At 34.5% G+C, this 26,418-nt stretch overlaps 1 protein-coding gene across 4 annotated transcripts in view; it reads right to left on the bottom strand.

Annotated features, from left to right (window-relative positions):
* The window catches only part of LOC105219779 (ceramide transfer protein), a 43,201-nt gene extending 18,836 nt beyond the window's left edge, over nucleotides 1-24,365 (bottom strand). Inside the window, exons 1-5 of one of the 4 annotated variants that reach the window (XM_054228498.1) lie at nucleotides 24,349-24,365; nucleotides 11,153-11,460; nucleotides 11,012-11,096; nucleotides 10,794-10,942; nucleotides 10,673-10,733 (exon numbers count right to left, since the gene is read on the bottom strand). In XM_054228498.1, the coding sequence (XP_054084473.1) occupies nucleotides 10,673-10,733; nucleotides 10,794-10,942; nucleotides 11,012-11,096; nucleotides 11,153-11,349 (492 nt within the window). In that variant the 5' untranslated portion in view covers nucleotides 11,350-11,460; nucleotides 24,349-24,365. The other 3 variants (XM_054228496.1, XM_054228497.1, XM_054228499.1) reach the window with 3 other exon arrangements.
* Nucleotides 24,366-26,418: the final 2,053 nt, after the last annotated feature.

Here is a 26,418-nt window from a genome sequence, read left to right as displayed (position 1 = left end):
CTTTAGTGCCTCAAAAGTGTTACATTTTAGCAGTGGCACTTAAGCGGGGATTACTGTATATGTACATACATACATATGTACATATGTATATCTAATATGAATGTTTATGAAATTCTCAGGTCCCAGTATTTGTTGCCAAACTTCTCCGAATGGTTAGAACGATTTTTATAAATTTTGTGCATATCAGGTCGGTCTGAGAATCGGCAGTAAGCTATTTTTCATACGATATACCTCATACAAATATTTATATGTGCATTTTTGTTATTGTTTATATTTCTTGTTCAATCTTATTTTTTGAATTTCGGTAAATGTAGAATATTTGTGAATTGGGTATTGCATAGTAAATATTTATATGTGCAAAATCTATTGTAGGTGTATTATCTTAATTATTAAAAATTTGACTACATTTATTTAACTTTAAGCCTAAAATTCCTCGTGGTACTAGTTTAACAGCCGATGAACAAGGAATAATCATAGGAATGCATGGAAGCTTTTCCAAAATGCGTCTAGACCAAAGCGACATCGAAATGTATATCAAAACTTCTTAAAAACCCCACTAATTATGGTACAGTGCGACGAAGCGGACGAAAAGCAATATTGATGATCTGTGCGAAAGGATGATTCGACGGCTAGCAGTTGCGGACTTGATAAGCAGCGGTCAAATATGCACAATAAATATAATTTTTCTAATTATACATAAAAATCAGTTTATCAAACACACATCCATGGCACCTAAACCAACGCTAAAAAAAGGCAGAATAGAGCACCTTTAAGGTTTGCAAATAAATACCAATTCCAGAACGATGAGTGATAGAATATAGTATTTGGTGACGAAAACAAATTAAATTTGGTCGGCTCAGATCATTGCAAGATATATTGGAGAGATTCCTATCAGGAACGACGATCATGCTACAAGCGATGTTTTGAAGGCGGTGCCTGGTCCCCGGCCCGGCGGTGCCAGACCCGGCCACACGTTTTTGTGGCTAAGGTATACATTAAATTAAGTTGGTCTAATCTTGGCTTCGGCGACGTTATGGATTACTCGAGGTATATTTATGTTACGCAGCATGATTACAACTCACACTACTTTTAATTGCAAAGTACAGGCAATTTTAAATAGTTTGGGATAATTGACTACGTCTCTCTCTCTCTTGGACCGAAATTCTAAATTGTCGCATTAAGATCATCGATATTTTTTTTACCACCAATATAGGTCATTCAATCAGTCATTTATGGTTATCATATTGAGGTTTCATGTCAGGAAAACTTCTCTTTCGAGTCAATGAAGTGAAAGAAATCTGTTGGAAATGCTATTAATCCATCGAGGTGTCAACTGCCAACTGCTTCTACAATCGCAATTTGGTATTGTTGCAAAAACACTATATGTTAGTTGTTAATTGGCGATACTTTATGTGTCGCCACAAATTTAGGAGTAATTTCAAGGCCGAATGTGCCGTATGTTTGCCTACTAACAGGTGCCAAGTCGCCCCTATTCCCGTTAACCTTGGTGGTGAAAATGAGTGAAATTGGTTCTGGAATTACATCAGCCCTCATATACTATATATGATGATTTTCTATTGGACTTTATGTCGAATATATAGGTAAAATTGTGTGTTATCTTAATAAAATTACATCAATAAATTGCGAGAGTATAAAATGTTCGGTTGGACCCGAACTTAGCCTTTCCTTATTTGTTACAAATTGTTTTGGGCTATCGACACAACCTTATACAATTGAACAATAACAAAAATATTTTAACAAAGCAACAATGACAACCTTCAAATTATAATTTTTTGTTTTCTCTTTTATATTTTTCTTGTCAACTCGAATAAAATTCTCTTATTATTATCTTCCTCGAAATTTTTTCATATTTACTCACTTTCTAATCTTTTTCTGGCCTTCCACGAATATTTCAAGACTAAAATTAGCCAGATCGGTTTCTCGTTTTTTTGCGGCACAAACGAACAGCAATGCATTTTTATATCATATTATTATCAAGCGACAATTATTTTTAATTCCGCACAGGACCATTCAAAAATTTCAAAATTTTTAACTCGTGATATCTTTTGAATGGTATGTCAGAATCTAATAATTCAAAAAGTTATATAAAGGTTTTGAAGCGATCTTAAATAATAAATCATTTATTTCGATAAGGATTAATACTAAGGTATAAATAAAGAGCCTTTTCAAGTAGTGGTATTTTAATTAATTTTTTATATAAAATCGCTTATTGTGACAAAACTATAATAGTTAGAGGTATGATGTCGCGACGTTTTTTGTAGATAATGATAAGTTCTACAAAATTGTAGTACATCACTTTGTTATATCTTCAATCGTTTTCGCAGCATTCGCGATTAAAGAAAGTTTTTTGGTATTTTTTTACATTTCGGAGTTTTGGTAAATATAGCCTATGTCACTCAGGGATAGTATAGCTTTCCAACGGTGAAAGAATTTTTCAAATCGGTTCAGTAGTTTCGGAGCCTATTCGACACAAACAAACAAAAAAAAAAACATTTCCTCTTTATAATATTAGTATAGATATATGTATAATAAAAAAAATTGCAATTTGTCATTTTTTTTTCATTAACAATAACAAACCTCCATACCCAGAAATATTTTTCAATTTAGTAATCTTTTATTTTTTTTTGCAAAAACTTCAAGTACATATAATTACTTGCATGAGGTACATAATAAGCGAACGAATTCAATATTTAGTTACTTTTGTTTTCAACAATAAGTTTTTAAAATTGTTTATTTATATGTCAACACAGACAATTAGAACAGAGAGAAGTGTTGACTGTGTGTTGGACAAGAAATACCCGCATTGTCGTGCACTTGCATTTAACAAGCCAGTCCGGATGTGTTGCTCATCAGGACAAAATACGCTCTGAAAACATTGAACGTTTAATTTCTGCAGAAATTCCAAATCCGTCTACTGATCAGTTATTGTTTGATATTGTTACGTTACTACAAACATTCAAATCGTTCTTCGCCATGCTTGATATACAGAAAATGTACAAATCGTTTGCCTAATGATTTAACTAACGATATGGTCACACATGTTGACGAATGTCTAATATGAATACCGTTGAAGAAATTGACAATCTCATATAAATGTTGAGTTCTGCAGTTCGGTAGTAAAGAGTATCAAATTCCTATATAAGTATAACTTAAAATATTTGCTACACCGTAGAGTAACCGTTCCCCGTTCCCGTTGGTACAATGCACCAAGGGTATGGACATACCAAACCAGCATACCAAAACGCAGTTTTTGTGTGGTATGTGGAGATTTACATCCCACTTCCAAATGCTCAATTAAGAAATAGGATTTATCTAAAAATTACAGCAATTGTGGAGGAAATCACACTGTCCGGTATACAAAGATTTAAAATCGAAGCTATCACAGGGAATTCAAGCATGTCGTACCCAAATATTACATACACCCCGTAATGAATTATAGATATCACAGACCATATTACAAAACCCAGTAAACTTAAAAATACTGCATTACAAGGGAGCTAGGCCATTGTTATAAAAGACAACACTGTACAAATGCAACTACCGCAAAATCCACCAAATGATATTAAATCTTACGTATTGTATGACACAATTTATGTCTACTATGTAAAGCATGATCCAAGATTTAATAAAATCACAAAACCTAATGCTGCAAATACTAAAGATTTGTATATGGAATGCTAATGGCGTTAACCAATAAAAACTAGAGATTGTTACATTTCTGTCTGAAATATAGGTGTAAAGCAAATATCAGAAACTCATCTAACAAAAAAAATTAATTCAATATACCCGGATATAGACTGTATGTTACAAATCACCCGGATGGAAAAGCGTATGGTGGAACAGCAGTGTTGGTCAGGAATCGGCTTAACCACTATGCTCTGGAATCTCATTCTACAGCACAGTTACAAGCTACAACTATATCATTAAACAAGTGAGTAATATTTAATTTCGGATACAGTCGAATCTTATCTATTAAAAGGCGTGGAGATACATATATTTTAGTGTCATCAAATTTTTATCAAACAATAACTTTCTAATGCGTATCCACATTCGTATTCATAGCATGTTTATTTTATATCTCAAAAATTTTAATAACAAGTAAAGAAGGGCTAAGTTCGGGTGTGACCCAACATTTTTTACTCTCGCAATTTATTTATTTCATTTTATTAATTAAACACAAAATTTGAAAAACATATTCGTCATATATATGGTATAAAGTCTATTGAAAGATGGAAACACTAATATTAGGTATAGGGGAGGTAGATGATTTCACGTATTTTAGGCACGGAGACATATTATTAAAAGAAAGATATTCCCTTTGAATTTCTTCGAAATATCTGAGACTTTTCTATATTTTCGGTAAAAAAATTAGAAGCACTGAGGTCCACATGTTCGATATATGGCCTTGAAAACTTGTGGTCTGATTTCTACGATTTTTAGAAGAGCGAAGCCACACTATAAGTGCAGTATTTATGCAAAGTTCGGTTCCGATATGTTCATTAGTGCCTACTTTATATCATGTAAAGTAAACGATTCAGATCGACTTCAAAGTTCTAGTATGTAGGAAGTAGGCGTGGTTGTTGGCTGATTTGGCCTATTTTCACAACATATCATTGGGATAGGAGGATGGGATCATGTGTAGAAGTTCACGTAAGTGAGGAAAGTTTTGGATTGTCATTCACTTGGGAGTGGCCAGAAACGATTCTTCTCCACATGATTCAAGCAGCTCACGACTTCCGGTTTTAGACCAAGTATCATCTGGGTAGCTAACAAACATCCGTTTGAAGGCGAGGTAAAGTGAGAACCCGCTTCTGTGGTTGTGCGTAGGGTTTGGGACCCACCACATAAAAACGAAGTACCAATGAAAATCGAAGAAAGCCTCCGATGAGACACCCCCATTTTGATGGTAACCCCTGCAAACGTTTTAAGGATAATGATTTAAGGGCATGCACCTGGAATGTCCAGACCCTTAATTGGGAAGGTGCCTCTGCCCAGCTGGTTGATGTCCTCATACGACTAAAGGCTGATATCACCGCCATCCAAGAAGTGCGATGGATGGAACAAGGACGGAAGAAGGTGGGTCCTTGTGACATCTACTACAGCGGCCATATAAAGGAGCGCAAATTTGGTGTTGGATTTGTGATGGGACAGTGACTCTGTCACCGAGTTCTGGCATTCACCCCGGTGGGTGAACGTCTAGCCACAATCCGCACAACATTGTTCTTCAACATCAAGAAGGTGTCTTTGGCTCAACAATCGGAAAATTCAGCCTCCATGACGAAACATCGCCAAACGGCCTGAGGCTGATCGACTTCGCTGGGGCTCGAAATATGGTCGTCTGTAGTACCAGATTTCAGCATAAGAAAATACATCAAGCTACTTGGCTGTCTCCTGATCGAAACACGCGTAACCAAATCGATCACGTTGTGATAGACGGAAAACATGTCTCCTATGTTCTAAACGTGCGTACGCTCCGATGACCAAATATAGACTCGGACCATTATCTGGTTGCAGCGAAGATACGCACTCGCCTCTGTGCAGAAAAGTACGCCCGTCAACAAACACAAGGAAGGTTCGACGTCGAAAAGCTGAAATCACAACAGACAGCCACGAAATACTCTACTCGACTTGCACTCCTGGCAGACAGAAAAAATGAAGCGACTTAACGAAGGTTTCAAGACCGGGGCATCCTCATGTAGAGACCAAGGTGGTAATCTGGTAACCTCCAGGACATACTGGGATTATGGAGGGAACACTTCTCCGTCCTGCTGAGTGGCAGTGAAAATACAACACCAGGAGATGGTGAACCCGATTCCATAAAAAGGAAGATCCAACAATCTGTGCCAATTACCGTGGGATAAGCCTCCTAAATATCACCTATAAGGTTCTATCGAGCGTACTGTGTGAAAGACTAAAGCCCACCGTCAACAAACTGATTGGACATTATCAGTGTGGCTTTAGATCTGGAAAATCCACAACTGACCAGATATTCACCATGCGCCAAATCGTGGAGAAGACCCGTGAAAAGAGGATCGACACACACCACCTTTTTGTCGATTTTAAAGCTGCTTTTGACAGCACGAAAAGGAGCTGCCTTTACGCCGCGATGGCTGAATTTGGTATTCCCGCAAAACTAATACGGCTATGTAAGTTGACGTTGAGCAACACCAAAAGCTCCGTCATGATTGGGCCGTTCTCTCCGAGCCGTTCGATACCAAACGCGGTTTAAGACAAGGTGACTCACTATCGTGTGACTTCTTTAACTTGATGCTCGAACAAATTATACGAGCTGCAGAGCTAAATAGAGAAGGTACAATCTTCTATAAAAGTGTACAGCTGCTGGCGTACGCCGATGATATTGATATCATCGGAAGCAACAACCGCGCCATTTGTTCTGCTGGAGGTGAATGAGGACAAGCCGAAATATCTCCTGTCATCAAGCAAACAGTCGGCGCATTCGCGTCTTGGCTCTCACGTCACTGTTGACAGTCATAACTTCGAAGTCGTAGATAATTTCGTATACCTGGGAACCATTATCAACAACACCAACAATGTCAGCCTCGAAATCCAGCACAGAATCACTCTTGCCAACAGGTGGTACTTTGGACTGAGTAGGCAATTAAAAAGTAAAGTCCTCTCTCGGCGAACCAAAATCAAACTCTACAAGTCGCTTATCATTTCCGTCCTGCTTTATGGGGCAGAAGCTTGGACGATGTCAACATCAGATGAGACGACACTAGGAGTTTTCGAGAGAAATTTTTTGCGGAAGATTTATGGTCCCTTAAACATTGGCAACGGCAAATACCGCAGACGATGGAATGATGAGCTGTATGTGTTATTCGACGACATAGACATAATCCAGCGAATAAAAAGACAGCGGCTACGCTGGCTAGGTCATGTTGTTCGATGGACGAAAAGTGTTCGATGCAGTACCCGCCGGAAGAAGCCGAGGAAGGGGAAGGTCTCCGCTCCGTTGGAGGGAGCAGGTGGAGAACGACATAGTTACACTGGCGAACTGCGAAGGAAAGAGAGGAGTGGCGCGCTCTCATCGAATCGGTTATAACCGGCTAAACGATTCAACGCCAATCACATACACATACATACATCATTGGGATGCAAGGAAAATATCACAAACCAAATTTCATTGATATTGGTCGAGTAGTTTCGCAGAGATGGTTTTTGACCCATAAGTAGGCGGAACCACGCCCATTTAAAATTTTGTATACCAATTTGAGTGCAGGTCTTCCGTACCTTCTTTATCATGAAATTTAAGGTATCTAGTGTTTTCCCTTACTGAATTAAAGCATTTTTAGTAATTTTCAACATAAGCTTTGCATGGGAGGAGGGCGTGGTAATAATCCGATTTCCTGCATTTTTGGACTGTAAAAGGTAGTACCTAAAGGAAACGACTCTAGAAAAGTCGCAAAACGAAACAAAATGTGAATGTATGTGATGAAACTATTTATTTTTGATTAGATTTGTGCACGGAAATAACAGGAAAATTTCAATTCTCTTTTCATCAAATGTACACTTCTACACACCACGAGTCAGACTCGTGATTATCATGTTAGACACAAAAATTATACCACGAGTCAGGCTCGTTAAAATCATGTTAGGCACAGAAATTGTACCACGAGCCAGGCTCGTGGAAATACGTCAAAGGGTTAACCGATTTATAAGCTATTAATAATCTGAGTGCGGCTTCTTTCTGGTATTTCTTCTGTAAAATTTCTGTAATTTTCAACCTAATCTTTGCATGGGAGGTGGGCGTGGTTATTATCCGATTTCTTTAATTTTTGGACTGTAAAAGGAAATGACTAAAAGAAACGACTGCTGAAAGTTTGGTGTTTGGTTTGCAAGATATATACAAAAAAACCTATTTGAGGGCGGGGCCACGCCCACTTAAAAAAAATTACATCCAAATATACCCTTCATAGTGCGATCCTTTGCAAGAAATTTTACTTCCATAGCTTTATTTATGGCTTAGTTATGGCATTTAATGTGTTTCGGTTTTCGCCATTTTGGGCGACCGTGGCAGTGGACCGATTATGCCCATCATCGAAAGCAACATCCTCAGGGTGCTAAGGAATATGTGTTTCAAGATTCATTAAGATCTCTCAATTTTTACTCAAGTTATCGCTTGCACGGACAGACATCCGGATTTCAACTTCACTCGTCATCCTAATCATTTATATATATATATAACCCCATACCTAACTCTTTTATTTCTGGGTGATACAAACAACCGTTATGTGAACAAAACTATAATACTCTGCGCAACATGTTGCGACGAAGATAAGGCAAATTGTTTTGCAAATCACCTAGAAAAGGTATTTCAATCAAATTTCCCAAAGAACAATTTTATGTTGCCAATCATCCCCATTACCGCAAACGAGTCACTTGGGCCTATTGAGACTTCAACTACTGAAATTAAATATTAAGATCATATAAGAGCTTAATCCTAAAAAATCGTCAGGACGCGATAATATTACTCCAAAAATGCTAATTGAGTTACCAAATAAAAATAAAAATAAAAAATTTAGTTTTAGCCTAGATAATAAAGTTATGTTATATAAGGCGGTCATAAACCCAATTTGGATGTATGACATTCAACTGTAGGGTACGACCTGTGCAATCAATATAGATAGAATTCAGAGATCCAATCAAAAATGCTTAGAACAATAACGTCCGCACCATGGTATATGCGTAATGAAAATATCCATAAAAATCTGTCCTCACTTGGTAGAGCTGTCTAGTTTTAAATATATTTAAGATTTTATAACTTATTGTTAGACTTTATAAAGTAGATTCAGTAAATAAAGAAATATTAAAACGAGTAAGGAAGGGCTAAGTTCGGGTGTAACCGAACATTTTATACTCTCGCAATTTATTTATTTAACTTAATTAATATTATATAATACACAATTTGACCCACATATTCGTCATATATATTATATAAAGTCCATTGAAAGTTGCCACACTATAAACGTAGTATTTGTGCAAAGCGCAGAAAGTTTGGTTTATATAGCTTCATTGGTTTGTGAGATATATACAAATAACCAATTTGGAGGCGGGGTCACGCCCACTTTCCCAAAAAAATTACATCCAAATATGCTCCTTCCTAGTGCGATCCTTTATTCCAAATTTTACTGATATAACTTTATTTATGGAACATGTGTTCCAAGTTTCACTCAAGTTTTCCTCAAGTTATCGCTTGCACGGACGGACGGACGGACGGACAGACGGACAGACATCCGGATTTCAACTCCACTCGTCATCCTGATCATTTATATATTTATAACCCCATATCTAACTCTTTTATTTCTTGGTGATCCAAACAACCGTTATGTGAACAAAACTATAATACTCTGTGCAACAGGTTGCGAGAGTATAAATATATATACAGTAGTTTTCCGAAATAAGGAACACATTAATTTTCAGGCTTGTTCGTTACATCGAATTTTTCGTTAATTCGAGTACTCAATTAGAGGTATGTTTTTCAATAAAAATAAGTTAAATATACGTAAATTGCAGGCAGTTTAATAAATGGTTTAATTAATTATTTGTTAAAAAATTAAAAACCATAACAAAACAACTCAAATCAGCTAAATTCTTCCATTAAATTGTTTCATTAATTATTTGTTAAAAAATGAAAAACCATTAAAAAACAACTCAAATCAGCTAAATTCTTCCAAAATGGACCAATTCTGACACTTATACTTCTATTTGGTGTTGATCATTAATTTTAAGCTTTTTTGTACAATTCATCATTTTTACAATTTGGAATTTCTATTGAATTTTTTCAAGTTATATTTTTAATTCTGCTTCGATGTTATTTGATTTTTTCAGTTTCTTCATATGTCTTCTTCATGTTGTTTGTTAAACCGAGTACTTACAAATCCCCGATGTTCGTTATTTAAGGAACTCAATGTAACAAATTTGCTTGTTCGTTATAAGCGGTTTTCGTTTTTAAATATTATAATTTGAGGAGTGACTTTTCAAATGGGATATCTACATCTAAACTTTTTTTCCACAAAATAAGAAAACGATCGAAGGGAAATATTTACAGACCTACTGAAAAATAGTTTTTGTATTTAGGAACTATGGCATTACATTGTTTTAACTATACAATTTGGCAAAAAAATAGGACCTTGCCGTTTAGAGCTACACAATTAAAAAAAATAGAATATCCCCTTTAGTTGTGTACAATGTTATAAATGTGTTGCAAAAGGGGATTTGCAATATACACAACATTGTATTATCGTGGTTTCTTTCGGTTATATCCTTTCTTCCTCTACTATTTAGATCTTCTACGGTTTTTGCATCATCCAAATGATGAAATTGTATATATTCGCACTAAGAAAAAACCTTACACTTAGTTAAAAAAAAAATGTTAATATCCCATTTGAAAAGTCACTCTTTATTTTATATTATTTAAATATAAAAAATTGGAAATGTCTCATAAAACTCACAGTCAATGTTAAATTGTTTAATAGATCTATGTACATAAGAACCTACTGTGGAAAAAAAAAATTCTCAGATTAAGATTGACATAGCTTTAGAAGTCTGCAGAATATGTTTTCAATAACTTTAACATAATGTGATAACTTTATATTTTATGTTTATTTTTAATGTATCATTTTACGCTCACCTCTAAATCTGGCCCTGGATATGAAATACGTTTGATTTTTTCGATTTCGTCTTTGTATTTTCTGTAAAATAGAAATAAACAAAATGTTTTACTAGAAAAATCATATATGGTTCGTGCGCACCGATTTTGATCTTCAGATCGTTTCCTCCTTTCTATTTCTCGCTCTAATTTTCTTTTCCACAATTCATCACTTTCAGCAATAATTTCCAAACAGTGTTGAAGTGTTGTCAATACTCCAGAAGCCGTAGCACGAAATGTGATAGATTCTCCCTATAAAGAGTTAAATTAGTTAATTTGTCGAATGACTAGCGGGAAATATTTGTTATGTATTTCAAATACCTTAAAATCAATTGGTCTCAGACCATCTCCCAAATCTAGAGGTTTCCCTGTTAATTTATTAACATCGACACAAGCATCAAAATATCTGTTTATAAAGAAAAATTAATAAAACATGCATTATAAGTATATGTTTTTACTGACCTTTGAAGAGTTTCTACTTGTCCAAAAAGAATGTCTTTAAACGTTTCTATCTCTCCAACTTTTTCTTTTAAATTTCTTTGTGATTTTTTCAAGCTGCTACCACTAGCCACTGACACCGTGTTCGATTGCAAAGACATTGCACTGCCATGCCGACGTAATGATGTAGAATCAGTGGTGCCCGACTCCTCTTTATACATTTGAAGGACTTCGACCCAATGTATGCGATCTTCCGGTGTTTCTGCACGTAAACACCAATTGTTGTAATTATTAACGACAACATCGAATCGTAGTTCATCAGTATCGTGCGCCTAAAAGCGTAGTAAAATACAAAGAATTACAATTATTTTATTAATGTTAACAACTAATAATATTTTTAAATTACTCTAGAGCTTTAGGTTAGAAACTTCGAAGAAGCTTATCTAAAAAACAATTTGATTTTTTATAACAATTTGAATTGTTGTTAGACCAGGCACTCAAAAACTAATACGTAATGAAAAATATTTCTAAATTGCTAAATATTCAATTGAAAATTAATCCCTTGACGAGTTGAATGTGTGGCATGCAAGCGATAACTGGAGTAAAAATTAAAAAATCTTGATTAAAGTAGGTACACGTGTTCTTTGTCACCATAAGAATGTTGATATTGTAGATAAAGGCACCAACTAACTTTATTTTGGATTAGTTATGAGTACAGCTAATCAGACTAGGGAGAGGCATATTTGAATAATTTTGTTTTGGAAAGGCTGGCGTGGTCCCGCCCCCTATTTAGTTTTTTTATAAATCTCATAGACTATTGAAGCTATATAAACCAAACTATCGGGTCATTTCTTTTATACAGCATGAAATTGGATGAAATTGATTTATAACCACGACACAAAGGTTTTAATTTAGTAAGGAAAAATACATGGTACAAAAAACTGCTCTAAGATTGGTCTCGAAATAGACGATGGGCGTAGCTGTGTTGCAAGATTTAGCAATTGTTTGATGCGAAGTCAAATAAATGGATTGAAATCGGACTGCAATACTTCATCGCCCAAAATATAGAAATTTATAGGAGATTTGTTTCTTTCAATAGTGTGCCTTTGTGACGACTTGTAGTAAAAAATAAAGAAATAGTCAAAATTTTCCTGGTGCTAGAACAAATCTAACCAAGCGGATAATAAAGGCATTAATTACTAGTGTCTAGCCGATTTCCAATTTTTTGCAATTCACAACCAAATAACTTAATATTATAACACATATATATATATAGTCAGAGTCATATTTCATCGTACGGCACTAGCAAATCATTTTTTTCGGTATTCATTCATAAAAAAGCAAGAAATTCTACCATAAATAAAAAAAAAACATGTAAGTAGTATAATTCATATGCAAATTGATTGAATATATTTTAAAATAATAACGATAAATTAATCAGTAAGGAAGAACTAAGTTCGAATGTAACCGAATATTATATACTCTCGTAATTTAATTATTTAATGATATTAAGATTACATACTCCGAGCAGTATATTCGGCATGAAATCCGCTAGAATAATGAAAATCGTTATATATGTACATATAAGGAAGTTGGTGTAATTCCTGGACCGATTTCAACTGTTTGTGATACAAAGCTTCATTATATACAAGATCTTCTTCTTCTTCTTGACTGGCGTAGACACCGCTTACGCGGGTATAGTCGAGTCCACAACAGCGCTCCACGCATCTCTCCTTTTGGCAGTTTGGTGCCAATTGGTAATACCAAGTGAAGACAGGTCCTTCTCCACCTGGTCCTTCCATCGGAGTGGAGGCCTCCCTCTTCATCGTCTTCCACCAGCGGGTACTGCATCGAAAACTTTCAGAGCTGGGGCACTTTCGTCCATTCGAACAACATGATCTAGCCAGCGTAGTTGCTGTCTTTTTATTAGCTGGACTATGTCTATGTATTCGAATAACACATACAGCTTATCATTCCATCTTCTGCGGTATTCGCCGTTGCCAATGTTTAAGGGGCCATAAATCTTCCGCAAAACCTTTCTCTCGAAAACTCCTAATGCCGTCTCATCGGATGTTGACACCGTTCACGCTTCTGCACCATAATGTAGGACGGGAATGATGAGGGACTTGTAGAGTTTAGTTTTTGTTCGTCGAGAGAGGACTTTACTTTTCAATTGCCTACTCAGTCCAAAGTAGCACCTGTTGGCAAGAGTGATTCTGCGCTGGATTACGAGGCTGACATTGTTGGTGTTGTTGATGCTGATTCCCAGGTATACGAAATTATCTACAACTTCGAAGTTGTGAATGTCAACAGTGACGCGAATGCGCTGACTGTTTGTTTGATGACAGGGATTTTTTCGTCTTGTCCGCTTGTTCTAACCTCCAGATTTATTCGCTTCGCTTCCGTATCCAGGCGGGAAAAATCAGAACAAACGGCGCAGTTGTTTCTTTCGATGATATCAATCATCAGCTTACGCCAGCAGCTGTACACTCTTATAGAAGATTGTGGCTTCTCTATTAAAAGAAGTCACACGATACAGAGTCATCTTGTCTGAAACCCTATTTGCTCAACGTCAGCTTATACAGCCGTATTAGTTTTGCGGGGATACCAAATTCAGACATCGCGGCATAAAAGCAATTTCTTTTCGTGCTGTCGAAAGCAGCTTTAAAATTAAAATTGTGAATATCTGGCCAGTTGTGGATTTTCCAGGTCTAAAGTCACACTGACGGTTAGTCTTTCACACAGTACACGCGATAGAACCTTATAGGCTATATTTGGTAGGCTTATCCCACGATAATTGGCACAGTTTGTGGGTCTCCCTTTTTATGAATTGGACAGAGCACACTAACATTACAGTATGCTCTGGACATCCGTTATCAGATTACCTCCTCGGTCCCTACATGATAATACCCCGGTCTTGAAACATTCTGTAAATCGCCTCATTTTTTCATAAAATTTCAATATCTATTCCACCCCGAGCTTGTTGTGGTCGATCGCAACGTTGCGAGGTAGGCAGTCTGTTCTATTTCCACTGCGGAAGGACAATTCTCATCGTACCAACTGTTTTTTGGCCTTGCCGGAGACCAATTGTTTCGGCTGCAGCGGTATGCAATGAGTTTGAGGTGCCGTTCCACAGCTCCCTTATATCGAGATGGTGATGAATGCTCTCAGAGAGCAGGAGTGCAAGTCGAAAAACATGTTCGACACCGATAGCGGCGACAGCTTGGCGCGCATTTTCGAATGCAAAGTAAATAATATTATAAACGTGAGCTATCCTGGAATAATATTTAATAGTTTGACATTTTAGTATTATCATTTGTAAAGTACAGTTGATCTCCTTTTTACACGGTTTTTTTTACACGTTTTTTTGGTACACTTCCCAGTTACCATTTTTACACTGTTTTACTTTTCTAACACAGATTTTTTATTTTAATTGTATACTTTTTTAAAATAAAATCAAAATTCCATACGTCACAAATACATCATTGTTAATAGAATTTAATAAATTCTAAATTAGGTTTAGACTAAAAAATACAAATTTTAGATTTGAAAGCCGGTGAAAAGTTTGCAACAATTTCAATACGTAAACAAATAAATGAAGCTGTATGAAGAAGTAAGGAAAAAGAAGACAGCGATTAATGGTGGAATTTTGAAATGTATTATTTTTTTAGCAATCTCAGAATAGTTATATAATAAAATTTACAAATACATACATATGTATATTACCAGAAAAGTGTATAACAACAACAAAAGAGTAAATTCTCACTGTACGAATAGATAGATTTTCATGTAAAATTAGATCTTTTTTACATGTTTTCTATTTTTTGCACGAAATTTTTCTTAAATTGGCCCTAATTGTGAGTTTTATATAAAAAATTGATTTTTTTTACACGAGTAATTTACTGCCCCAATTAACCGTGCAAAAAGAAGATCAATTGTATATTTCAAAATGGGCCGCCAAACAAGTATTGAAGTGCTTATAATACTAGCTATAAAGACGGAAAAAGTCGCGTAAATGATGAAACTGAGTCAAGGAACTATTCGGCATATCATTGAACGTAATGTTCGTGAAAATCGCGTCGCAAATAAAAAAAATCGACTCATAATAAAATATTTAATGAAAGTGATTCCCGTTGGATTGTACGGAAAATACAAGAAAATCCCCATTTAAGTGCTCCAGCTTTAAGCAACGAAGTGGAAAAAATCCTTGGGAAGAACAGTCATCCCAAAACAACATCGCAAAATGCTCAGAGAAGAAGAAGCTGATTTCAATGGCTGCACAGCCCAAAATAAACCATACATCAAACGAGCATCAGAAAATGAGATGGGTTAGTACGCTTACTGTACACAGTCGTTTGGCTTGTATGAAGGCGCGGTCATAAATACTTTCCGTTGAGATATCGCTATGAAATTGTCACCAAAAATGTAGAAAAATATTTTAAATATATAGTAAAAAATTGGCCACATCGGACTACTAGGTACTACAGCTCACAGTAATTGCACTTGGTTGGAGCGTCAAAACTTTCAGTAAGGCTTTGTAAAACTGTTTAAGAAAGCGAGAAAAAAGCTGACCATGATTTATCGTTATAGTTTCCCACATTCAACCGTCATATTCAACCTATAATAATAATATCATATAAAACAAGTAAAGAAGGGCTAAGTTCGGGTGTAACCGTTCATTTTATACTCTCGTAATTTATTTATTTAACTTTATTTATATTATATAATAAACGATTTGACCCACATATTCGTCATATATATTGTATAAAGTCCTTTGAAAGTTGGAAACCATAATATTAGGTTAGAAGCACCAAGGTCCTCGTGTTCGATATATGTGGCGTTAAAAACCTATGGTCCGATTTCGGCGATTTTTAGAATGGGGCTGCCACACTATAAACATAGTATTTGTGCAAAGTTTTGCACCGATATCTTCACTATATATTGTAAAGTAAACGATTCAGATCGTCTTCAAAGTTCTGGTATATAGGAAGTAGGCGTGGTTGTGAAGCGATTTGGCCTATTTTCACAACATATCATTGGGATATAAGGAAACTGTTACAAACCAAGTTTCATTGAAATCGGTCGAGTAATTTCTGAGATATGGTTTTTGACCCATAAGTGGTCGACGCCACGCCCATTTTCCATTTTGTAAAAAAAATCTGAATGCAGCTTCCTTCTGCCATTTCTTACGTGAAATTTAGTGTTTCTGACGTTTTTCGTTAGTGAGTAAACCCACTTTTAGTAATTTTCAACCTAACTTTTGTATGGGAGGTGGGCGTGGTTATTATCCGATTTCTTTCATTTTTGCACTGTATTAAGAAGTGGCTCAAAAAACGACTGCAGAAAGTTCGGTTTATATATTGGTTTGCGAGATATGTACAAAAAACTTATTTGGGGGTGGGTGGGGGTGACTCCACGTCCACTTGCCCAAAAAAATTAAACCCAAATATGCCCCTTCATAGTGCGATCCTTCATACCAAATTTTATTTCCATAGCTTTATTTATAGTTTAGTTATGGCACTTTATGTGTTTTCGATTTTCGCCATTTTGTGGGCGTGGCAGTGGTCCGATTTTGCCCATTTTCGAAAGCAACCTTCCTATGGTGCCAAAATAAGTTTGCCAAGTTTCATCAAGATGTCTTAATTTTTACTCAAGTTACAGCTTGCACAGACGGACGGACGGACGGACAGACAGACATTCAGATTTGAACTCCACTCTTCACCCTGATCCCTTTGGTATACATAACCCTATATCTAACTCGTTTAGTTTTGGGTGTTACAAACAACAGTTATGTGAACAAAACTATAATACTCTCTTTAGCAACTTTCTTGCGAGAGTATAAAAATTATGTAAGAAAAATGTTAATTCTTTCACAGCTATTCAACAAACATTATAATAAGAACAGAAACTAATAATGTCTCCTCTAGTAAACCGTACACAGATTGAAATAACGTCGATTTATCCTTCTTTCCAAGCTTTCATAGTCCAGTTATAATGAGTTTTAACGTGAAAATAGTGAATTCATAGGGTATTAGTATTTTGTTAATATTATAACAAACATCCGCAAATTTTCGCACCTAACATAAAATAAACTTAAAGGGGAATCGGAGCGGAACACAATTAAAACTTTATGTAAACATATTGAAGACTCACAAAAAAGGTACAAAAAAATAGGTGATATAAAAAACTTATTTCACAAAAAACACAAATCACTTTAGTCTTAATTAATTCAAAAGTTAAAATAAATACCACTGCGTTGTAGACCAAGCGAATCAGCCAGGAATAAAGGGACGTCCAACTTATTCCAGTGTGAGAGTGCATCAAAATTCGCATTTTTGTAACAATTTGCATTAGTGCCAGATCAGACAAAATACTATTTTTTGGTCATTTGTATTAAAATATAAATTAACGATTAATAATTATTATATACTTAACGATTAGAATAAATAATACCTATTTACATCTATATTGGCGTTATTATGGTATATTATAACAGCCGTTTTTCGAACTTTCAGTGGTGTAAAGTGAATTAATACGTATCAACTGGCAATTAATAATTTTTTTTGGTTGTTTTGCATGGAAAAATAAAATCCGGAAGCTGCAGATCACAAAACATTTCTTCAAATGCATTAAAATTTCGCATTTCCATTTATATTTATTGTTTCAAGTAATTATAAGTGATCTTGCACGGCGGTTAAAAATATCACCGTCGTATAATTTTTTTTTTTGGCAATATTTCAATCTGGCCGTTCCAGTTCCCCAATTGCGAAACGTCAAAACCTCCTCCATCCAGTCAACTGTCAAAGTCGAGGAGAGAGTTGTACATCTCTTTATCTCTTATAACATGATACGAAACTCTTTCATTCGAGAGAGAGAGAGCTGTCAAAGTCCGCATTTTTTATAACATTTGGCAGTGGTGCCACTGGGGGAAAACATTAGTTAGGAGATTTTTATTCAATATCTCGGGTATTTATTGGTTTGCAATTTACGCTTTATAGAAACTTCTTAACCAATTTTACGCCAATACATTTATAAATACATATGGGCATTTCTGCCAGACGGTCTACCACAGACAAAATATTAAACATTATTAGAATTACAAAGTTTTTGCATATTTTCATAGGAAAATATTTAAATTTATTTATATTAAATTAATTTTAAATTAATTCATAACCAATTACGAGATATACCAAAGCCAAGTCGAATAGGAGCTACTTTTCACATTTCGATTTTTCTATCATCATGTATAATTTTTTGCTTTGTGTAAAACATTTATAAGGGTACAAAGAGTAAATAATATTCATAAGAAAGCATGTTATTGCAAATAACTGTAAGTTTTTGCTCTCTTATTATCCTATATTTTAATGTCCCGTGCGACATCAAAAAACAACACTTGTTCCCACATCATCGCAAATATAAGCAGAAAGCTCGCCATATTTTGGGTATAAACAGTAAATTTTTATATAATTAAAATAAAAAAACCTTGTTCAAAAATCAGAAGATTTGTGGTTTTGGTAACTACTTAAAATTGGTCACGTGCGACATCGTAGGTGTGGAATTTCAAAATTCAAAATTATTTTTTATCTTATAAAATTTACTTAAGTATGTAAATAGATACATTTACATTAATTATTTACTTATGGGCAAAAAACGCACTTTAAATTCCACTGAAATAGCTATTCAAATAGATTTTGGCGAAAATTATAGGCTTACAAATCCAAATAAGAGTGCTCATTTTAACAGGGTTGACTGGCTTAGACACCGCTTACGCGGTTACAGCCGAGTCCACAACAGCGCATTTTTAGTCCGCATTTTTTATAACATTTGGCAGTGGTGCCACTGGGGGAAAACATTAGTTAGGAGATTTTTATTCAATATCTCGGGTATTTATTGGTTTGCAATTTACGCTTTATAGAAACTTCTTAACCAATATTACGCCAATACATTTATAAATACATATGGGCATTTCTGCCAGAAGGTCTACCACAGACAAAATATTAAACATTATTAGAATTACAAAGTTTTTGCATATTTTCATAGGAAAATATTTAAATTTATTTATATTAAATTAATTTTAAATTAATTCATAACCAATTACGAGATATACCGAAGCCAAGTCGAATAGGAGCTACTTTTCACATTTCGATTTTTCTATCATCATGTATAATTTTTTGTTTTGTGTAAAACATTTATAAGGGTACAAAGAGTAAATAATATTCATAAGAAAGCATGTTATTGCAAATAACTGTAAGTTTTTGCTCTCTTATTATCCTATATTTTAATGTCCCGTGCGACATCAAAAAACAACACTTGTTCCCACATCATCGCAAATATAAGCAGAAAGCTCGCCATATTTTGGGTATAAACAGTAAATTTTTATATAATTAAAATAAAAAAACCTTGTTCAAAAATCAGAAGATTTGTGGTTTTGGTAACTACTTAAAATTGGTCACGTGCGACATCGTAGGTGTGGAATTTCAAAATTCAAAATTATTTTTTATCTTATAAAATTTACTTAAGTATGTAAATAGATACATTTACATTAATTATTTACTTATGGGCAAAAACCGCACTTTAAATTCCACTGAAATAGCTATTCAAATAGATTTTGGCGAAAATTATATGCTTACAAATCCAAATAAGAGTGCTCATTTTAACAAGGTTGACTGGCTTAGACACCGCTTACGCGGTTACAGCCGAGTCCACAACAGCGCGCCACGTATCCCTCCTTCTGGCAGTTTGGCGCCAATTGGTTATACCAAGTGAAGCCAGATCCCTCTCCACCTGGTCCTTCCATCGGAGTGGAGGTGTCCCTCTTCCTCAGCTTCCACCAACGGGTATTGCATCGAATACTTTCAGGGCTGGAGCACTTTCATCCATTCGAACAACATGACCTAGCCAGCGTAGCCGCTGTCTTTTTATTCGCTGGACTATGTCTATGTCGTCGAATAACACATACAGCTCATCGTTCCATCGTCTGCGGTATTCGCCGTTGCCAATAATTAAGGGACCATAAATCTTGTGCAAAACCTTTCTCTCGAAAACTCCTAGTGCCGTCTCATTGGATGTTGACATCGTCCACGCTTCTGCACCGTAAAGTAGGACGGGAATGATGAGAGACTTGTAGAGTTTGGTTTTTGTTCGTCGAGAAAGGTTGTCAGGAGAAAATCGTTTGCTTTTAGAAGTGACAAGCTAACGCATAACTTATTATTTTCTTGATAAATCTCTTAACTAATATTAAAAAATCCTTTAGTTGCTTTTCTAAAATATTTATTTTTTTTTTAACGTAACTGCTCTCAGTTTAAATAAAATTTATATTATCAAGCCTGGTTGATTTTATAAAATAATCAAAATACTCTTCATTAGAATATAATTTTTTTGCACGAAGCCGTCGATGGAGTGGGAGCAGTTATCAAAAGGAAAATCTAGCAGATAACGAAATCCAACAATTTGTATACCCGAGGACAGCATTTTCTGAAAAAAACTGTATTTCACAATCATAATATTATTTTCATTTCATACTATATAATTTTTGTTGTGTTTCTCGTTGGATATTAGTAAACATAAATAGATAAATACATTTACTACTTTTTTAAGCCATTTTATTGGACTTGTTGTTAAATAATTCCGTATTATAACAACATAAACAACATAAATACTATGATGGAAAAAAATGTCCCGTGCGAATGTGATTAATATTTAATAAAAAAAAAACTATAAATTAATTTTTGTTTGACAACTTTTTTTTCATAATTTTTTTTTCTGAACCAGAAACATCTCAAGAATATTGTGTTAAAATTTTAGGTCATTCGGAGAAAAACTAACGAAGTTACAGCAGGTTGAATAACGGTGCCTCCAGCTACTTGCGGATGTACAAAACTGAGTGTACAAAACTTTGAATCGATTTTCCCAAATATGTAATTTTTAAAGTCGGTGACCAGCCTACAGAAAACGAAACTGATTGGGCCAAAACGAATGCAAAAAAAGCTGCAGTATTTGCAAATCATTTGAGAAACACCCAATTGCACCTAACGATGGACGTGAGCTAAACTGTGAAACTAGTTGGTTGGATCCACTCGTCAGCATTTAACGAGTTACTAGTAAAGAAATTAAGTCTTATCAGGAACGCAAGGCTCAAAAAAACTCCTGGGTTTGGTTTAATAACTAGAGAAATATTGGGCAATCTACCAAAGAATTGTATAAAAAAAAATTTTAAACAGTGCATTATACCTAAGATACGTTCCATCGCTTTGAAAGTATCTGAAATTATTATGATACCTAAGTCGGGTAAACCACTACATGATGTCACATCTTATAGGCCAATATCGCTATTGCCAGCATTATCGAAAGTCTTCGAGATTGCTCAAATCAATAATAGAACTAAAACTTTATTTGTGGCTTAGTTATGACAGTTTATGTGTTTTTGGTTTTCGCTATTTTGTGGGCGTGGCAATGGTCCGATTTCGCCCATTTTCAATAGCTCAAGTCAAGTTTAATCACTCGCCCACTTTTAATAGCTGTATTATTATTGCCGAAACACCATGGCAAAGATTCTGCGTTTCTGCGATACCGAGATTGACTCGGATTTTCGGATCCGTGTAAGATCTATTTTTTCGGCGAACCGGCGATACAGACGTATCTCCGTTCGAAGACCATGAAAATAATAATTGTATCCATCGAGTTTTTCTAAATAAGATTTAGATTAGATTTGCTTTTTATCCGAAAAATCAACATAACGATAATTAGCTATGCATCTGGGCAAAATGTAATCGTGCTTATCTTGGGGCATTTAAGGGGTAATTTTTATTCGTGAAGTTGTGCTAATCTGATGACGCGCAGTGTATGTGTACTCTGTTTTGCAAAAATTCTTCTTTCATTATTTGGCAATCTTAGTTCTTTTGCGTATAGCATTGTGCATAAAAAAAAATAATAAAAAAGTACCTTATGACTATACAGAATCTGATTCGATGATAAATCTGATGAGGATCATGATGAGAATCATCTATCCTTCTGTTGATAAACACTGGCTCAACCATCGTTTTTTTGTAGCTCGCCCGAAGGTGACTTTTTCTTGGCTACGTGGGACGAGTACTGGTGGATATTCAACACACTATTTAAAGCCTCATGATTAATATTGCTGTTGCATTCTTTTTAAACTCCAAACTCGCTCACCTAATTTTTTCTGTTTTGAGTTAGTTCTTAGTTTAATATTTATAAAACTACCCCCAAGTTGAAAGCTTTGGTAGTTTGCCTCCAGAAAACTTCAAATGCAGTATGTTTCCTTTTTGTAGCAGGATAAGATTGTGAAAGATTGCTTAACTTAATATTAAACATTTCGGACAACTATTTTGCATATTTACTTTTAAATTAATGAAACTAAACCAATTGGTTACAAATTTTGTGATCTCATTTGCCTTGTATTTTCGAAAATCAGTATTTCCAATTATATCTGTCCAATTCGAAACAAAAAATCGAATAAATATAAGCTAGAATAGTCCCAGAAAAGCACGTGTGGTTTTTTTTAATGTCCCGTTAATGTTTTTATGAATCTCTCTTCGGCACAATTCCGATTTCTTTGGCGCCGCGATCTGAAGGTACCGTTGGAAAGAGGAAGCCCTCCCTTATTAAAAAATATGTAATTGTAAACACAGAAACCTTTTCAGCCTTAACCTTAAATAAATCTAAAATTTGAATTCAACTGAATGTTAATAATGTGCGTTAAAGTGTGTCAAATACCATGTGTAACTTATAGACTTTTAAATACAAATATTTCAAAAACTGTAAGTCCGATCAACAATATTTATATATATTCTTTCTTTGGAGATCATTTATACCGGAATTAGTTGTCAAACTCCGACCGCCAAAGTAATCGGAATCGTGCCCTCTCTTCGACTTGAGCTTTCATTTTGCAAACAATTAATTGGCAGTTGGATTTCTGTTGTTTTTGCTTATTTGAGGCCTATCTTTTGTTTTTGTTTTTACTTTTGTTGTGTTTTTTAACACTTTCTATTATTAGATAGATGTTATAATAATACTATAAAAAAAATCATATAAGTCGCAAACTTTGATAAAAAATTTCATTTTTTGTATTATTTGTATTTTTCAAAGAATTACTTAACAAACTGTATCACTTACCTGGAGAGCCTACTCTTTCAGAGCATTCCCAATTATACCAGATAACCTTGCCAGATCATGACCGCCAATGTATCTGGAGAGCCTACTCTTTCAGAGCATTCCCAATTATACCAGATAACCTTGCCAGATCATGACCGCCAATGTAATCAGAATCCAAATTGTGTGTTAACTAAATAAAATAATTGCGAGAGTAAAAAATTATCGGTTATACCCCAACTTAGTCCCCTTCCTTTCCTGTTTTTAGTCATTATATGAATAAATCAATTTTAGTACAATACAAACCAATATTTGAGCTTGTTTACACTGATTCCCAACTATTTTTCCTCTGTTGACATATCTCGATTAATAATAAATATAATGTACTTACTTTGATTGTAGCTTTACTAAGAGAGATAGCTCCACGGCAACCAAGGTCTGACTCCGATTCCGATTTATAATAAGAAAGAGTACCATTCTTCAAAACTATATATCGCGGTTGCCAACCATATATATAATTTGTCCATTTGCTAAGATAACCGCGAAGTTCGATACTGTTATCTAAATATTCATTTTCTGAATCATCACTTTGAGAACTAGTATCAACTGGAAAAGAATTTCGTATCGTTTGGGATTCTACCGACATAGGAGGAGTTGAAGACAATATGCTGATATTACTCGCATAATTAGTTGTATTTATGATTGTAGAGTAAGATGGTGCTCTCAATTTTGCGTCCGATTCTGTGATTGCATTATCACCCATTTTAATGAAAGTCAAGTAGTTACGAACTCTGTCGGAATGCCTATATACATATATGTACATATAACTCCTTATCCACCTTATACACGTTTCGAATTGCTTTTTGTTTTCAATTGAACTAATGTCTAAGATTAAGAATGCACAGGCATTTAATTGTTTTTTCGTCAATAACAATATAAAAGGCTTTATTAAAGCATATATTTTATATAAATATGGACAATGCAAGTTACAATACACAACAAACTATTTAGTTTATATATATTATCATTTTGTAACGAGAATGTATTTCTCATATTGATGGAATTTCTAAACCGTTATGATAACTTGTACGTAAAAACATAATTCTTACAAATTATAAAAACAAACTTCGGAACCTGCAACAATAATATTACAAAACTACAGGAGTATTGAAATCTACATGGGACATATTAACTGAAACACAGGGTGTCTATATTAGAATAGGGTGGCAATTATAAATTTCACATTATGATTTCATTGTCTGAAATATATTACAATTAATCTTATTAAATAACATAAATAAATAATATTTTGATTTATTTTAAAAGCACAAACAAAGAATGTTTAATCAAAGAACATATAATAATAAGAAAGAGCAAGTGTTAACTCGCAACATTTTGTGTGCTAAAATATAAGGGAACATCGAAAACTCGCCACTTCGAAAGAAAAATAATACACCACAGCATGTGAGAACTGTGATCATTAGACACAAAGGGGAAATGGGTGTTCTCACGTCAATTCACGTCGTGTTTGCTTATATAGATTTACATTTGCAATTTATTTTATATTTCAAGTTATTTTATAGAAATTTTTAAATTAATATAATTAATAATAATACATTTTGACTAAAATTAATTAATTGATAAAAAAATATTTTTATGATGAGCGTCGAACCTAGGGAATTTGATGGACATGCAAAGTAGGAAAATACGTGCGTGTGGATGTATGAATGATAGTTCACTGAATAGATTGTGCGAGAATTCGCCGATTGATGGTAGGCAATTCTGATAGTCATGTTTTATTATATTTATACATATATTATTCATAAATATTTTTATTTAATTTAATTTTCTATATATTTTTCATTTCATTTTTATTTTATATTATTTTTAGTTTTTTAAGTTACCTTTTATTCATATCTAATTGAAAATTCTGTCTTATTCTTTAATTATTTAAATAAACTATATAATAATCTACAATATCATTATGGTCTCGTGCAATCATTGATTTGCCGTCGGCAAATTTCATAACAATATGTATGTTCAAATATTTTTACTACGCGTGCAGAAATATACATACATATGTATATGTACATATGTACGCACTTATAAATGTGAATATACAAATCTACATTCCTCGCATTTGTCACATCTTCAGAAAAAACTACTCGCCTACAACAAAAATTTACAATAACATATTCATTCATAAACGCATGCGTATCAACAACAAAGCAAGTGGACTTCATTCATAAGCGCAAGCGCCGCGCACATCTCCGCGTATGCCTTGCCTAAAAGCGATTTGTCTGGAGGATGCTAAATATCACAAATTCAAACAATTTCTGATATTTCCTTCAGAAGAGAAAACTGGCAGTGACCGAGAATCATATTCATATTTCTATTAGAACGAGCATCTTGTCCTATGGATTATCAAATATCAATTAAGCTGACTCGTTTGCAACATGTATCATGGTGCGGTTGGTGCGCACGCAGTCGATTTTTAGACGGTGCTGGGGTTCAAATCCTGGCCGAAGTCTTATTTTTCGCATATTTTATATTTCTGCCACAATTGTTGGCAAATATGAAAATTGATTCTTTTGTGATTTTTGTCAAGCTGATTGCACTGTTGCCACTTTTCGCTTTGACTTCAGCATCAGCAACGAAATATGATTTATAATTTTTGCCATCGTCGCGATGAGACAGTTTGTCGACAGCGACGTCTGCAGCGGGGAAAAGAGTTGGCGTATTGTTGTTTCTGCTTCTTGATGATCATATTTTTCGTCGTGAGCTACACATGTATGTATGTTTGTATATGCGTTGCTTTGTTTTTTGTCGGTCATTCACATTCACATATTCTAATTGGTGCGTTTGCTGCTACGCATATGAAGGAATAGTGTTGTTGTTCGTATGACGGTTGCCAATTCGTAATATTCTACATACATATGTACGTACACTTGTAAGTTTGTAGGTCATTCGCGAATTCCCTTTTTATGCGTATATGCAGATATACTTATGAATGAATGTATGTATTTCGAAGTACGTGTAAAATGCTACATACGTACGATTGATACATATGAATATATACCGACTGAGCTTATGGTATATGTGTATATGTTTGTATTTTTATTTTTATAAATATAATATAAATATAAATATAAATATAAATAAAGAAAATATTAAAATAA

The sequence above is a fragment of the Zeugodacus cucurbitae genome, chromosome 4 (genome assembly GCF_028554725.1).
Source record: "Zeugodacus cucurbitae isolate PBARC_wt_2022May chromosome 4, idZeuCucr1.2, whole genome shotgun sequence".
In the NCBI taxonomy this organism is placed as follows: domain Eukaryota; kingdom Metazoa; phylum Arthropoda; class Insecta; order Diptera; family Tephritidae; genus Zeugodacus; species Zeugodacus cucurbitae.
The sequence above is the reverse complement of the archived record's forward strand: the minus strand, read 5'-3'. Positions and strand labels throughout refer to the sequence as shown.